The sequence below is a fragment of the Meles meles genome, chromosome 19, assembly GCF_922984935.1.
Source record: "Meles meles chromosome 19, mMelMel3.1 paternal haplotype, whole genome shotgun sequence".
NCBI classification, from domain to species: domain Eukaryota; kingdom Metazoa; phylum Chordata; class Mammalia; order Carnivora; family Mustelidae; genus Meles; species Meles meles.
This window is the reverse complement of record NC_060084.1, coordinates 35,451,764-35,468,891: the sequence shown is the minus strand read 5'-3', so window position 1 is coordinate 35,468,891 and position 17,128 is coordinate 35,451,764. Positions and strand designations below refer to the sequence as shown.

Sequence of the window (17,128 nt, the reverse complement as noted above, 5' to 3'; positions counted from 1 at the left end):
ATTTTACAAATGTCATCCTGAAATTACAATTTTAAGACTCCATAATGCCAAGTTTAAGAACAAGTAAAAAGTACCAGTAGTCTATTAATTCAGTGGAAGACGGTAATTTCTCCAGTGACATCAGAATAAAAATTCCATCCCTTGTGTTTTAGTCAGGAAAATAGACAAACAAAAACAACAAACAAACCAAAAACCCACCCGTAAAGGCTCCAAGGCAGAAAGCTCACATCCTAGAAGTGACAGTTATATGTATCTATATATATATTTTTATATAAAACTATATATTTTTTATTTTTTAAAAGATTTTTATTTTATTTGACAGACAGAGATCACAAGTAGGCAGAGGCAGGCAGAGAGAGAGGAAGGGAAGCAGGCTCCCCACTTAGCAGAGAACCTGATTCGGGGCTCGATCCCAGGACCCTGGGATCATGACCTGAGCCGAAGGCAGAGGCTTTAACCCACTGAGTCACCTAGGCGCCCCTAAAACTATATGGTTTTAAGTAAAACAATTTTCTTAAGCAACTGCAACAACAACTGGGAAGGTGGCCAAAATAAAAAGCCCAAATGGAAAAATGGAATTTCACACGGTAGATACTAGTATATAATTCCAGCATTCCACTGTTTGTGTTTTTCACCACCGTGAGCTTCTTAAAATATCTCTTTCTCATTTCAAGTGTCAATGAATGGTTTCCTACTAACTTGGCTGAACCACAGTCTAACATTTAGAAAGTTAAGAATTTGGGGTGCCTGGGTGGCTCAGTGGGTTAAGCCGCTGCCTTCGGCTCAGATCATGGTCTCAGGGCCCTGGGATCGAACCCCACATCGGGCTCTCTGCTCTGCAGGGAGCCTGCTTCCCCCTCTCTCTCTGCCTGCTGCTCTACTTGTGATCTCTCTCTCTCTCTGTGTCAAAGAAATAAATAAAATATTAAAAAAAAAAAGTTAAGAATTTTATCCATTTCATAAACTTTTGTAAATTATGAGTATGTATTTGTGACATATTACAAAATCCTATACAGATTTATTATAACATTTTATAATACACTTTTATTTTTTTATTTTTTATAATACCCATTTATTTATTTAAGATTTTATTTATTTACTCGACAGACAGAGATCACAAGTAGGCAGAGAGGCAGGCAGAGAAAGAGGGGGAAACAGGCTCCCTGCTCAGCAGAGAGCCCGATGCGGGGATCGATCCCAGGACCCTGAGATCATGACCTGAGCTGAAGGCAGAGGCTTAGCCCACTGAGCCACCCAGGCGCCCCTATATTACCCTTTTAAATAGACTGTTTTAAAGAGTAATTCCTAAGACCCTTAGACTTTAAAAACTATAGCTGTTATAAAAAAGATTACTGGAATTTAGAAGATAGTCCATTCACAGAATTAAATGAAAATCTGTAAATAAAATACTTAATGAGCTATTTGAAGTACTGGTTACTAGCAGATTAAATTGGTTTAAAACTAATGACTAATGGAATGTACAACTCCTAAGTTTTCCTTAAAGTGACAATATATAGGATTTTTTCTTTAAGATTTTTATTTTTATTTTTTTATTTTATTTTTTTAAAAAAGATCTTATTTATTTGACAGGGAGAGAGCACAAGCAGGGGGAGTGGTAGGCAGAGGGAGAAGAAGTAAGCTCCCCACAGAGTAAGGGGAGACCGATATGGGGCTCAACCCCAGGACCCTGGGATCATGACTTGAGCTGAAGGCAGTTGCTTAACGGACTGAGCCATCCAGCTGTCCTGAGATTTTTATTTTTATCTTTAAGTAATCTCTGTACCCAAGGTGGGGCTTGAACTCACAGCCCTGAGACTGAGAGTTGCATGCTCTATGGACTAAGCTAGCCAGGTCCCCTGACAATACTTAGGATCTTAAGATTCCATTAAAAAAAAAAAAAAAAAAGATTTTATTTAACAGAGAGAGAGAAAGAGAGAGAAAAAGAGTGCACAAGCAGGGGGAGTAGGAGTGGGAGAAGCAGGCTCCTCATGGAGCAAGGAGCTCAGTGAGGGCCTTGATCCCAGGACCCTGGGATCATGACCTGAGCTGAAGACAGATACTTAACCAACTGAGCCACCCAGGCACCCCTTGAGATTTCATGTTAAAACACATTATATGTTATAGCTTGTGTATTATTTTAAAAATTTTTATTAATTATTTTTATTAACATATAATGTATTATTTGCCCCAGGAGCTGGAGCCACTCACACCAAACCCAGCCCCCAGTGCCCTGCAGGAGCATCATTATTAGGGCAAGTCCAACTGTGAGCCAGTGTAGTGAGCCTCTCCCCGAGAGGACCAACCCAGGCCCCCTACATGTACCAAGTCCACTGACCACAGAGTACTCCCAAGAGTTGGCTTCAGTTTTGGTGGAAACAGGACCAGGCTCTGCCATCCCCACCTCCCTGCCTTTTTTTCCTTTCTTTTTTCTTTAGAATCATGATTATAGTTTCTAATATTTTAGATCAGCCTTCTTTTTGTTTTATTTCTTTCTCTTTTCTTTGGAATCAAGCTTATATTCTGTTTGCCTTTTTCGTTCCTATTCCTTTTTTCTTTTTCTTGGGTCAGGTTTGTTTGTTTTGTAATCAGGCTTATCTTAACAAACAAATCAAAGCACACCTAGTTAAATGCCCAGACACTCCCCACTGCAAGCAAGGAGGAATCCTGAAGACTGACCTGTGGGTAAGAGTAGCCAAAACACAACAGCAGAGTGCACAGAGAGCATATAGCAGCAGAAATACTTCTTGAAGGGCCAGGCCTTGGACAGTGTATGACCTCTTTTAGCATTACGTTCAGAAGCAGGAAACACAACAAGCTTTTTTAGCATTATGCTCAGAAGCTTTTTTAGCATTACACTCAGAAGCAGGAAACACAACAAGCTTTCATAATATTCAAAAGACGGAAACTTAGCCAAAATGACAAGATAGAGGAATTTTCCCCAAAAGAAAGATTAAGAAGAAATCAGAGACACAGACTTGCTCAAAACAGATATAAGCAATATATTTGAGTAAGAATTTAGAACAACAGTCATAAGATTACTAGTGGCTTTGAAAACAGCGCAGAACACCAGAGAAAACCTTGCTTCAGAGATAAGAGACCTAGAAACTAGTCAGGCTGAAATAAAAAATGCTGTAAGTGAGATGCAAAACCAACAGGATACAATCACAACAGGTGGGAAGAAGCAGAGGAAAGAATAGGTGACATGAAGATGAAATTATGGTAAATAGTGAACCAGAAAAGAGGAGGGAAGGGAAATTATTAGATCATGAATACAGACTGAGGGAACTCAGTGATTCCATAAGTAATTTCTGTATCATAGGAATCCCACAAGAAGAAGAGCAAGAAAAAGGGGCAGAGGATTATTTGAACAAATTGTAGCTGAGTACTTCCCTAATTTGGGGAAAGAAAATGGGCATTCAAATCCAAGAGGCACAGAGAATTCCCCTCTAAATGAATAAAAGCAGGCCTACACCAAGACATCACAGGGAAACCTGCAAAATACTAACAAAAGGGAGAATTCTGAAAGCAGCTAGGGACAAAAGGTCTTTAACCAACAAGGGTAGATACATAAGTTTAGCAGAATTACCCATAGCAATTTGGCAGGCCAGAAGAAAGTGGCATGCTACATTCAATGTGTTAAATGGAAAAAATATGCAGTCAAGGCTGCCACTGAGAATAGAAAGAGAAATAAAGTGTTTCCAAGACAAACAAAAACTAAAGGAGTTCATGAACACTAAAGCAGCTCTGCAAGAAATAATAATGTGTACACTTTGAATGGGAAAGAGACCAAAAGCAACAAAGACTAGAAAGAAAAAGAGACAATTTACAGGAACAGAGACTCTACAGGTAATATAATGGCACAAAGTTTATATCTATCAATAATCACTCTGAATGCAAATGGACTCAATGGTCCAATCAAAATACATAGGGTATCAAAGTGGATAAAACAAAACAAAACAAAACAAAAAAATAGGACCCATTGATACGATGCTTACAAGAGACTCATTTTAGACCAAAAGACATCTTCAGATTGAAAGTGAGAGGTGGAGAACCATGCTAATAGATATCAAAAGAAATCTGGAGTAGATATCCTTATGTCAGACAAACTAGATTTTAATATACAAATCAATTAATAACAAACTTAAAGAAACTCATTGAAAACATCACAATAATAGCAGGGGACTTCATTAGTCCACTCAAAGCAATGGACATATTATGTAAGCAGAAAATCAGTAAGAAAACAATGTCTTTGAATGACACACTGGACTAGATGGACTTAATAGATCTATTCAGAGCATTTCATCATAAAGCAGCAGAATACACATTCTTTTTGACCGCACATAGAACACTCTTCAGAATAGATCACCTACCAGGTCACAAATCAGGCCTCAAGCAGTACAAAAAGATTAAGATCATACCATGCATATTTTCAGGCCACAATGCTATGAAACTTGAAGTCAGCCACAAGGAAAAAATTTTGAAAGACCACAAATACATAGAAATCAAATAACATCCTATTAAGATTGAATGTGTCAACCAGAAAATTAAGAAATGAAAAAAATACATGGAAGCAAATGAAAGTGAAAACACAAAAAGTCCAAAAAACCTTTGGGATGCTGCAAAGGTGGTCCCAAGAGTATACTGCAATACAGGTCTTCCTTAAGAAACAAGACAAGTCTCAAATATGCAACCTAACCTTATACCTAAAGGATCTAGAAAAAGAACAGTCAAGAAAGCCTAAAACCAGAATAAGAAGGGAAATAATAAAGATTAGAGCAGAAATTGATGGCATAGGAAAAAAAAAAAAACCAAACCAAACCAAACCTAGGAGAAGAGATCAATGAAACTAGGAGCTGGTATATTGAAAAAATTAAAAAGACTGATAAACCTCTAGCCAGATTTATCAATCACTAATAAAACAGGTGAGATCACAAACACCACAGAAATACAATTATAAGAGAATATAATGTGCAATTATATGCCAAAAATTGGGCATCTGGAGGAAATGGATAATAAATTCCTAGAAACATAAAAACTACCAAAACAGAAACAGGAAGAAAGAGAAAACCTGAACAGACCCATAACCAGCAAAGAAATTGCTGTAATCAGTAATCAAAAATCTCCCAATAGAGAAGAGGCCAGGGCAAGATGGCTTCTCAGGAGAATTCTACCAAACATTTAAAGAAGAATTAATACCTATTATTCTGAAATGGTTCCAAAAAAATAGAAATGGAATGAAAACTGCCAAACTCATTCTATGAGGCCAGCATTACCTTGATCCCCAAACGAAAGATCCCACCAAAAAGAATTATAGACCAATATCCCTGATGAACATGATGCAAAAATTCTCAACAAAAATACAAGCTAATCAGCTCAATGGTATATTAAAAGGCTATTCACTACCACCAAGTGAGATTTATTCCTGGGCTGGAGGGATGGTTCAATATCCATAAATCAATCATGTGATATACCACATTAATAAGAGAAAGAATAAGAATCATATGATCATCTCAATAGATGCAGAAAAAGCATCTGACAAAATACAGCATCCTTTCTTGATAAAAACCCCATACAGTATACAGATAGAGGCAACTTATGAAAACATCATAAAGGCTATGTATGAAAGACCCACAGGTAATAACATCCTCAATGGGGGAAAACTGAGAGCTTTGCCCGTAAGGTCAGGAACATGATCGCTATGTCCACTCTCAACACTATAGTTCAGTATAGTGCTGGAAGTTCCAGCCTCAGTAATCAGACAACATAAAGAAGTAAAAGGCCTTGAAATTGGCAAGGAAGAAGTCAAAATTTCATTCTTTGCGGGTGACACGATACTCAATATACATAACCTGAAGACTCCACCAAACGATTTCTAGAACTGATACATGAATTCAGCAAAGTCTTAGGATATAAAATCAACATATATAAGTCTGTTACATTTCTATACACCAATAATAAAGCAGCAGAAAGAGAAATCAAGGAATCGATCCCATTTACAACTGCACTAAAATCAGTAAGATACCTAGGAATAAACCTAACCAAACGGGTAGAAGATCTGAAAACTACAGAACACTTATAAAAGAAATGAAGAAGACCCAAAGAAATGGAAATCCATTCCATGTTCATGGATTGGAAGAGCAAATATTGCTAAAATGTCTAAGCTACCCAAAGCAATCTACACATTCAATGCAACCCCCATCAAGATAACAGCAGCATTTTTTTGCAGAGATAGAACAAACAACTCTAAAATGTATACGGAATAGAAAAGACCCTGAATAGCCAAAGCAATATTGGCAAAGAAAACCAGACTTGGAGGTATCACAATTCTAGGTTTCAAGATGAATTACAAAGCTGTAATTACCAAGACTGTATGGTACTAGGATAAAAACAGACACAGAGATCAGTGGAAATGAATAGAGACCCCAGAAATGGACCTCCAACTCTATGGTCAACTACTCTTTGACAAAACAGGAAAGAATACCCAATGGAAAAAAGACTGTTTCTTTAACAACAAATGTTGGGAAAACTGGACAGTATTATGAAGAAGAACGAAACTGGACCATTTTCTTACACCATACACAAAAATAAATTCAAAATGGATGAACGACCTAAATATGAGACAGGAATCCATCAAAATGCTAGAGGAGAACACAGGCAGCAAACTCTTTGACCTCGGCCACAGCAACTTCTTACTAGACATGTCTCGGGGGTAAAGGGAAACAAAAACAATAGTGAACTACTGGGACTTTAATCAAGATAAAAAGCTTCTGCACAACAAAGGATAGAATCAACAAAACTGAAAGGCAATGTATGGAATGGGAGAAGATAAATGCAAATGACATACCAGACAAAGGGCTAGTATCCAAAATCTATAAAGAATTTATTAAACTCAACATCCAAAAAATAATAATCAGTTAAGAAAGGGCAGAAGACATGAACAGACATTTTTTGAAAGAAGACATACACATGGGTAATAGACACATGAAAAAGTGCTCAACATCACTCATTATCAGGGAAATACAAATGAAAATCACAATGAGATACCATCTCATACCTGTCAGAATGGCTAAAATTAACAATTCAGGAAACAAAAGATGTTGGCGAGAATGTGGAGAAAGGGGAACCATCTTACCCGTTGGTAGGAATGCAAACTGGTGCAGCCACTGTGAAACACAGTATGGAGGTTCCTCAAAAAGTTCAAAATAGAGCTACCCTATGACCCAGCAGTTGCACTACTAGGTGCAACTTTTCCCAAGGATACAAACATAGTTATTTGAAGGGGTGAATGCACCCCAATGTTTATAGTAGCACTACCAACAATAGCCAAATTATGGAAAGAGCCCAAATGTACATTGACTGATGAATGGATAAAGAAGATGTGGTACATGTATACAATGGGATATTACTCAGTCATCAAAAAGAATGAAATCTCTCCATTTGCAAGGATGTGGATGGAGCTAGATTATATTATGCTAAGCAAACTAAATCAGAGAAAGACAAATACCATATGATTTTACTCATATGTGGAATTTAAGAAACAGATGAACATGGGGAAGGGAAGAAAAAATAAAATAAGAAAGAGAGGGAGGAAATCGTAAGAGACTCAACTCTAGAGAAGAAACTGAGGGTCAGTGGAGGGAGGTGGGTGAGGGATGGGTTAAACTGGGTGATGGGCATTAAGGAGTATAGTTGTGATGAGCCATGGGTGTTGTACATAAATGATGAATCACTAAATTCTACTCCTGAAACCAATAGTACATTATATGATAACTAACTTGAATTTAAATAAAATCTTGGAAGAAGAAAAAGTAAAATGAAAAATCCTTGCCTGGATTATATGTGACTCCTCATATTCATTCTCTGATTTTTTTTGTTTTTGTTTAAGACATGTGAGTATAAGGCAAATGTCATAATCAAATACCATATGGGAACCAACACTATTTGTTTGAAGGGACAGTCTTTTTTCCATTGTACATTCTTTCCTGCTTTGTCGAAGATTAGTTGACTATAGAGTTGAGGTTCCCTGGGTTACTTTAAAGAGACATCTTAAACATGTCATTTCATTTTCATGTAGTCTCTTGTCTGATTATTTAATTCTTTAAATAAGTTTACTTTTTTCCTGAGCAGGACCATTATGTATTTATTTATTCTGTTACTATAGTTATAATTTATGGTCTACTGTAAGGACAAAACTGCAATAACTTTAGTAGGACTAATTATTTTATTATTCAACAGTTATTTATCAAGGTCCACTATATAACAGATATTAGTATCAATGGATAGAAGTAACTGAATATGCATATTTTGACTTCATACAAAAATAAATACTCCAACAACTCAACTGACTTATAAAAGAAGTGTGTGTTGTTTTGTGAGGAGGTGAGTTTTTGCTGCTAGGCGTTCAAGCAGAAGCTGAGTGCGATGTTGCATTAGGGTGCACTTGGGCAAGGCCTTCTGAGGCCTTTCCCATCTCTAGGATTCCCTGAACTTTCTGTAATTTTTAAAAGCATAAAAGAATAAATATCAAGGAAGGACTGAATATCCTAAATTATATGTATGCATTTTTCACATGGACAATTTTCAGGTGATCAATATAAACAAAGTGTGAGACCAGCTTTTACTTCATACTGAGAAACAGCTTTCTCTCTTCAGCATTATTATGATTATGATTACAACTGGGGATCTGACTCCCATTGTGGGAAATTTTTTATGCTCCAATTTACTTCTATTTCACATGACTGATGACCTGTGCTCTAGGAGAGTCTAAAGGTACACACAGAAGTAACAGCATTATATGCCCTTATGCTAACTAACAAATTTGTGAGTATAGTATAAAAATACAAGCATATTTTTTCAAGCTTTACAAAACAAATAATTTTAAATATGAAAGCAGTTTTAAGGCTGGAATAAAAGAACCTGTTGAGTGCAGGGTGAATTTGATTTGTCCTAATCATATACAAATTAGTATCTATTTCACTAGAATTCCTTACTACTCAATAAGTAACATCTATTCTAGGAAGCATTACTTTTCAATCTGTATAGCCATACACATAAATATTTCAAATTTAGATGAACCAAGCAATAGATTTTTTTTTTTTTTTAATCTTTAAACGTGAGAAAATAGTTTCTTTGAAGTACATTGGCAAAACTCAAATCAAGGACACAAATCCTAGCTATCTCATTAAACAGAAAAAAATACTTTGAAAGAGAATTACTGAGTTTCTAGGTTGGAACAAAAAGGTTATTTTCACAGGATCCCATTAAGGTCATAAGAGCCCCTCTCTTACTGCATGATATTTTTTCTGTACATTTTTGGTTTATAATCCTGGGAAATTAAGTAAGTTATGGGAAATTAAGTAAGTTATTATTATTTTTTAAGATGTTATTATTTATTTATTTATTTATTTATTTTATCATGGATAAATTTTGGATTCTTTTAAAATTAATTTAATTTTTTTCCCAGTGTTTCAAGATGCATTGTTTATGCACCACACCCAGTGCTCCACGCAATACGTGCCCTCCTTAATACCTACCACCAGGCTTACCCAATCCCCCACCCCTCTCCCCTCCAAAACCCTCAGTTTGTTTCTTAGAATAAGTTATTTTTTTTTCAAGATTTTGTTTTTTTATTTGAATGAGAGTGAGAAAGAAAGAGAGAGAGAGTGTGCACACACAAGCAGGCAGGGAGGGCAAGAGGAAGAAGCAGGTTCCCTGAGTCTGATATGTGGCTTGATCACAGGACCAGCAATCATGATCTGAGCTGAAGGTAGACGCTTAACTGACTGAGCCACCCAAGTAAGTAAGTTACTTTCTAGTCACAGAGGATCTTGAAGATAGGTAGACCTGAGAATTTAAGCTAGGGTAGGTAACTCACTAAGGTTCAATCTTCTCTTTTCTGGAAATGAACTACTAACTACCTATAGCTCTAGCATCACAAAACAGGTAAAGATGGGAATATATCCTTGAATTTGAGTTTCATAGTTTGGTAGAATGTTTCCTAGAGACAGAACATGGGGTCTGAGGCATCAAGTGTTGCCTGGGTACTAGAGGTAATTCTTTTAAATTAAAATAAGATAGCCAATCCATGCCTTGAAAAGTACCTGACCATACATTTAACATGAATTTCCTGAAGGCCTCCTATATGCCAGGCTCTGTGTTTGGTACTGGGTAATCAAAGACAAATAAGACATGGACACTAATCTCAAGTTGTTTAGAATACTATTAATACCCTATGAGAGAAAGATGCTAAGTAGGTGACCATAGTAAATAAGTCTGGATTTCAGAGTGCTTCTCAAATATCCTGGAATGGATGGAGTTGGGGGTAGAGAAGAGATTATGCATTATATTAAAGTAAATGGGAACTAGGAGTGTGCTGTCATTTACAAAGGCTGATTCTAATGATCCAAGGGCACAGAACAGATATATTGAGATGTATGCTTCAGCTGAATCTTCCCAAGGCAACTAGAGTTTGCATTAGTCAATGGCTATACTAGACTTAGTTATTTATCTGAAGAAGATCAAATTCCAAACTGTACTTATTTCAACAGTGCTTGTTTCAATTCAATGAATTGAATCAGGTTATTCTAATTACACATACATTTAGGGTTAGCAAAAATTTTAAGGATTCCTTATCTTTCAGATGAGAAGAGGATTAAAGTTGAAGGAAAACTGCTGAGGAAAAAAATACACTTTAAAGTAGATACATTAATAGCAAGCCAAATATACAGCAAAGTTTGATTTTTTTTAGCTCTAAAATAGCCAATTAATACCTCCTTCAGAATGGCAAAGGAGTGCCTACAATCATATAGGTAAAAAGTGTAGAAATGGGTAAATATCAGTATTCTGAGATTATGGTAGTAATGAAGATGGCAGTTACTCTTAGTTTACTCAAATTAGAATGAATACGCTGATTAGAAAGGAAAATTACATTTTCTGTTATTTATACAAACATGTGTCACTTCATTAACAATAAATGACTGTCTTGATAGCTGTCTTGGTGTCAACTATAATAATAGCAACACAAACAGAGTTACCTTCCAATAGCAATTCATGATAAAACTCTCAGGAAAGCAGAAACAGGGTAAACTTACTTAACACAATGCAGAAATACAAAAACCTACTGATAATATCATACTTAATGATGAAAGATGGAATGCTTTCCCCCAGATCAGAAACAAGGCAAGGATGTCCACTGGCACCGATCTTATTTAACACAGTAATGGAAACTTTAGCCAGAAGAAGGAAAAAAAGGGCATAGATTGGAAAGAAGAAATCAGAGGTTTCCATGCAGATAACATAATTGTCTAAGTAGAAAATCCTATCGAATCTTTTTTTTTTTTTTTAAAGATTTTATTTATTTACTTGACACAGAGAGAGAGGTCACAAGTAGGCAGAGAGGCAGGCAGAGAGAGGAGGAAGCAGGCTCCCTGCTGAGCAGAGAGCCAGATGTGGGGCTCGATCCCAGGACCCTGGGATCATGACCTGAGCTGAAGGCAGAGGCTTAACCTACTGAGCCACCCAGGCGCCCCGAAAATCCTATTGAATCTTAAAAAAGCCTCCTAGAATCAATAAGTGAGCAAGGTTACAGTATATAAGAGGAACACACAAAGATCAACTATTTCTATTTATTAAAAACAAACATGCGGGGCGCCTGGGTGGCTCAGTGGGTTAAGCCGCTGCCTTCGGCTCAGGTCATGATCTCAGGGTCCTGGGATCGAGTCCCACATCGGGCTCTCTGCTCAGAAGGGAGCCTGCTTCCCTCTCTCTCTCTCTCTGCCTGCCTCTCTGCCTACTTGTGATCTCTCTCTGTCAAATAAATAAATAAAATCTTTAAAAAAAAAAACAAAACATGCGGAAATCAAACTTAAAAACACAGTATTTGTAATCACTTCAAAGAAAATAAAATATTTAATTATACACTTAACAGAAAATGTACAGGATCTCTACGGTAACATGGGTGTCAGGTTGGAAATAGGAAACAATGAAGAAATTGAAGTAAATATACTAAGGAAAGTGGAAGCTGAGTTTCTCACTGCTAGAAAAGAGACCTATAGACAGAAATGATTAGAAAGAACCCTTGAAATGCTGTTAGATTAGAAATGGAAATAAAGGCATAAATTCATGGTTTTATAGTAAGTGTATGTATACATATATACATACATACAGTTATAGATGGGTATATTTCTGTGTTGTGTATGTGAAGCCGTATCTGTATTTCCTAGCTCTGTCCATTGGGAAAAGCTAGAAGAAATGACACTCAGTAACAATCGGCATACTGAGAATCTAGAATTTGGTTTTTAAATACTATCCACTACAAAAGGAAACAGGGCTCCTTGGAGAGACGTCAAATTCTAGACTTAGGGAAAGGGAGATATAAGATGAATCTGGAGTATCTTTCTATCCCAGAAAACATGTCAAAAAGATACAGGAGCCAGTGTGAAGAAGCTTCTACTGCTTCTATTGGGAACACTTTGAACATTAAATGATTTTATGTACTGAACATAATATGAGTATATACATATAATAAATATAATAATGAAATACATATATATGATAAATGAATACATAAATACATGGAAGAGAAAGATATAGTAGAATGCCAACTAATAAATGTAGAAGGAATGTTGGAAATACAGAATCATTGTCAACTATCTCAGAGAAAGCAATCACAAAGACAGAAATAGTGAACTTAAGGTGGAGAGACCTAGTGGTCAATAAGATGACCAGAAGATCAAGATTAACATTATGGTGGTGTGACAGGTCAACATCACATATTATTTCCTGATAAAATGCACAAAAAGTACACAGCAATTCCATGCAATGGAATTTCTGCAAAGAATGTATGACCTGAGTGGGGAAAGAGAAAACAGGGTTATGCTACAGAATGAAACCTGTATTCTTTAAAATTGGTAAGGACCTGAAATGGAATTGTTCCAGACTGAAGAAGTCTGCAAAGATGTGACAATGAAATGCAATAGGAATTCCTGGATAAAATCCTGGAACAGAAAGAAATCATTGTTGGGACATTTGAAGACTTTGAACAGGATCTGTATATATGATGGTAGTGTAACAAAGTTGATTTCCTGATTCAGAGAGTTGTATGCAGGTATGTAGGAGCTGTTCTTATTCTTTGGAGAATTTGCATTGACAGAGAGAATACAAAATTAAATGTTAACAAATTAATAATAAAACATATAAAATTAATACTCACCAATCACTTTAACAAAATAAGCATCTGCTTCAAAATTATTTTTTAGTGTATGGATGGCAAAATCATTCTTTGTATATCCTTTACTTAGTACTACAATGTCCAAGATTCCCTGGAAAACACATACACAAAAATTGTAAGAATAAACCAGCAACTGAAAAAATAATGAAAATACATGCATGGTCATCATGTAAATATAAACCTTATTCAACTTGATGTTTAAAATAAAAATACTATTAAAAATATAAAACCTTAAGAAAGAGAGAGAGGCAAACCAAGAAACAGACTCTTTTCTCCAGAGAACAAACTGATGGTTAACAGAGAGGATGTGGGTGGGGGTAGGGGATATAGATGATGGGGATTAAGGAGTACACTTGTCATGAGTACTGCATGTTGTAAGGAATTACTGAATTACTATATTGTATACCTGAATTTATTACTACACTAAATGTTAACTGGAATTTACATATAAACTTAAAAAAAGAAAAACCCGGGGCACCTGGGTGGCTCAGTGGGTTAACCCTCTGCCTTTGGCTCAGGTCATGATCTCAGGGCCCTCGGATGGAGCCCTGCATTGGGCTCTCTGCTCAGCGGGGAGCCTGCTTCCCCCCTCTCCTTCTGCCTGCCTCTCTGTCTGTGATCTCTCTCTCTGTCAAATAAAAAAAAAAAAAGAGAAAAACAAACAAAAAAACCCCAAAACAACCCCAAACCTTAAAATAGTAAACTATAAACAAAATGAAAAAAAAATCTGTAATTTTAATCTCTGGAGATAAGTATTATCATTTTTGTATATTTCCTTCCAGTAACAGTTGCATGTATTTTTATTTTTTTAAAAAGATTTACTTATTTATTTTAGAGAAAGAGTGTGCAAGTAGAGGGAGGGACAGAGGGAAAGGAAGAAACTCAAGCAGACTCCCTGCTGAGCATGGATTGCCATGCATGACCTGAGATGCATGAACTGAGCAGAATTCAAGAGTTGGATGCTTAACTGACTGAGCCACCCAGGTGCTCCTGCATGAATTTTTAAAGAACTATGAAATGGACTGCTAAATTGTTTTCAACCATCAGAGGAAGAGAGCACTTTTTTATTTGCCCTGGTGACCGTGACATATTAACATTATTTCTTCCTAAAAAAGAAGGACATTTTGCTCATTTTATTGGGGAGGGAAAAGCTATGCTCATATTTAAATTTAAATTTCTACTTTACTGATTTACATATTAAAATTGTTTTGTGTATACCTGACATATAGTATTACATTAGTTTCATGGGTACAACATAGTAACTCAACTGTATACATTATGCTATGTTCACCACAAATGCAGTCCATTACACTGATTCTTTTTTTTTTTTTTTAAAGATTTTATTTACTTACTTGACAGAGATTACAAGTAGGCAGAGAGACCGGCAGAGAGAGAGGAGGAAGCAGGCTCCCTGCTGAGCAGAGAGCCTGATGTGGGGCTTGATCCCAGGACCCTGGGATCATGACCCGAGCTGAAGGCAGAGGCTTTAACCCACTGAGCCACCCAGGCACCCCCATTATACTGATTCTTAATGATACTGATCATTTATCATATTTTTTTGTGAATTACCCACACATGTTTTTTCCGTAAATTGACTATGTTGTGTTTCTTCAGTGGGAGTTTTTTGGGGACTTGCATCAGTTTGTATAAACACTTTTTTTTTTTTTTCCAAACCATAGTCCACCTTTTCTTTCTTTCTTTCTTTTTTTCTTTCTTTTTTATAAACATATAATGTATTTTTATCCCCAGGGATAAAGGTCTGTGAATCGCCAGGTTTACTACACACTTCACAGCACTCACCATAGCACATACCCTCCCCAATGTCCATAGCCCCCCTCCCCCCTCCCAATCCCACTTCCCCCATGTATAAGCACTTTTTATATTAAAGATACTAGTTGACTCTTTCATAGTAAATTTATTTCCTAGATTTAAAAACAATGTAAAATTTCATTTAATGTACAGAAATTAAAAACCTCTTTGTAGGGGTGCCTGGGTGACTCAGGCAGGTAAGTGTCTGACTCTTGATTTGGGCTCAGGTCATGATCTTTGGGTTGTGAGATCAAGACCTGTCCCGGCTCTGTGCTGGGCAGGGAGCCTTGCTTAGGATTCTTTCTTCTCCCTTTGCTCTCCCCCTCCCCTGCAAAAAATTATTTGTAGTCAAATTTCTTGATTTTTCCCCTTATGGTATTTTTGTCAATTATTTTCATATTTGTCAGCTGTTAATAAAAAGGAAATAACATGAGATTTGGTAGCAGAAAGAGGAAAACAGGAACATGGACAATTCATATAATTGAGAATCAGTCTGTTGCAACACAACAAGACAAAACTGAAAATGTGACAACCAAACCAAACCAAAACCAAAAATTATGTTAGGAGGAGATATAAATGTCCTCATGGACAGTGAATTTTTAAAAAGAATTATTTTATAAGGATGTACTGTGATATATTAACCCTAGAATTCAACACATTTTTATCAGAATTTGTTATTTTTCTGAGTGGTAAATTGGCTTTTCACATTAGAATGGAGGAAACCAGGGCCCTGAGGGCCTTTCATTATCACCTGGCAACAGAAGATGGAGTCACAGGCATCTGTGGAAAGAGAGGCTACTTCTAGTTCACAAAGTTAAAAGGGGGTACTGCATTCACTCTTCTGTGATCTTGTACAGGTTCTCTGTTGGCTATGCTTTTGTCTACTGGTGCAGATGCACATTTGCCAGCCTCAGAGCATGATTCTCTAGTGGTTTAATCTAAATAGCACAAAATGAGATAAAGGCATTTTCATATTTCACTGTACTGATCAGCTAGTAGTGTCAATAAATTAGTTCTCTATGCCATTTAACATTAAAAGGGGCTTTCTTTAATTAACTCATTTGCTTTCATTATCTCATCTACATTTTCTGGTCAAACAAGGTGAAGTGAAAGTGAGATGAAGTGGATGGCAATTAGACTCCAAACACAGAGGAGAGCTCTGAACTCACATCTTCATAAATGTCAAAGAAGGTGGCAACCATGGCATCTCTGATTTGATTTAGGTCCATCAGCTCCCAGTAGACTTTAAACATACGATGTGCCCCCTCACAGCTTGCATTATTACAAGGAACATTCTCCAGTAAAAAGGCCTGCTGATTGCTGTAAGATAAAGGAAAGGCATTTAGTTAATAGAACACATCAGTTCTGTCTAGTATCAGCTGTGCTGTATTTCCTAGAATCAGAGATAATAAATAGTATATAGTGGAAATGATATGAAAAAAACCTACATTTTATTGATAATTGTACTGTGTCATGCAAAAATTAAATTATTGGCTATCTTATGTGAGCTTTGGCAAAAATTCTCTAAGGCTACCTAGTTGCTGGCCTCTCTCCTTTTACATGGAGGTTCCAGGTCTATCCTTTCTTCCTCCCTTGCTAATTCAGTCACTGACCCTGTGGTTTCATTATTGAGTTCCTGGACACTGTCATTATACCTTCCAATGTGTATAGCTCTTCAGATGAGTATATGCATTTTACATGGAACCACCTGATATCCCCAAATCTTGGAAACCCAAAGTAGCGAATCCATAATAATACAATTTCAACTTCCAGACAGGCAGTAGGGTGGATATTGCTGAGCTGCTCTCAGACAAAAGCACTGTAAATTTCATAGTTATGTAGTCCTCCCTCTTATATGCTACTCCATAGGAAAAGTGGTTATAAGCTTAGATTCTGGAGGCGGAGTACCTGGAATCAAATCCTGACTGTCCTTTAGCAGCTATATGACCTTGAGTAAATTAATTTGCTGGAGACTCATCTCCTTGTTTGTAAACTGAGTAATAATAAACTTACAGGATTGTTGTAAAAATGAAATATGGAAAAAAATGAAATATTGAATGTGAAGTACTTAGAATAATTCCTGTCATCCAG

General features: G+C 36.5%; 1 protein-coding gene across 1 annotated transcript in view; it reads right to left on the bottom strand.

Moving 5' to 3' along the window:
• ITFG1 (integrin alpha FG-GAP repeat containing 1) overlaps positions 1-17,128 on the bottom strand; it is a 286,746-nt gene that overhangs the window by 78,588 nt on the left and 191,030 nt on the right. The window contains exons 11-12 of the mRNA XM_045989066.1: positions 16,207-16,357; positions 13,211-13,319 (exon numbers count right to left, since the gene is read on the bottom strand). Coding sequence (XP_045845022.1) covers positions 13,211-13,319; positions 16,207-16,357 — 260 coding nt within the window. The remainder of the gene's footprint in view (positions 1-13,210; positions 13,320-16,206; positions 16,358-17,128) is intronic.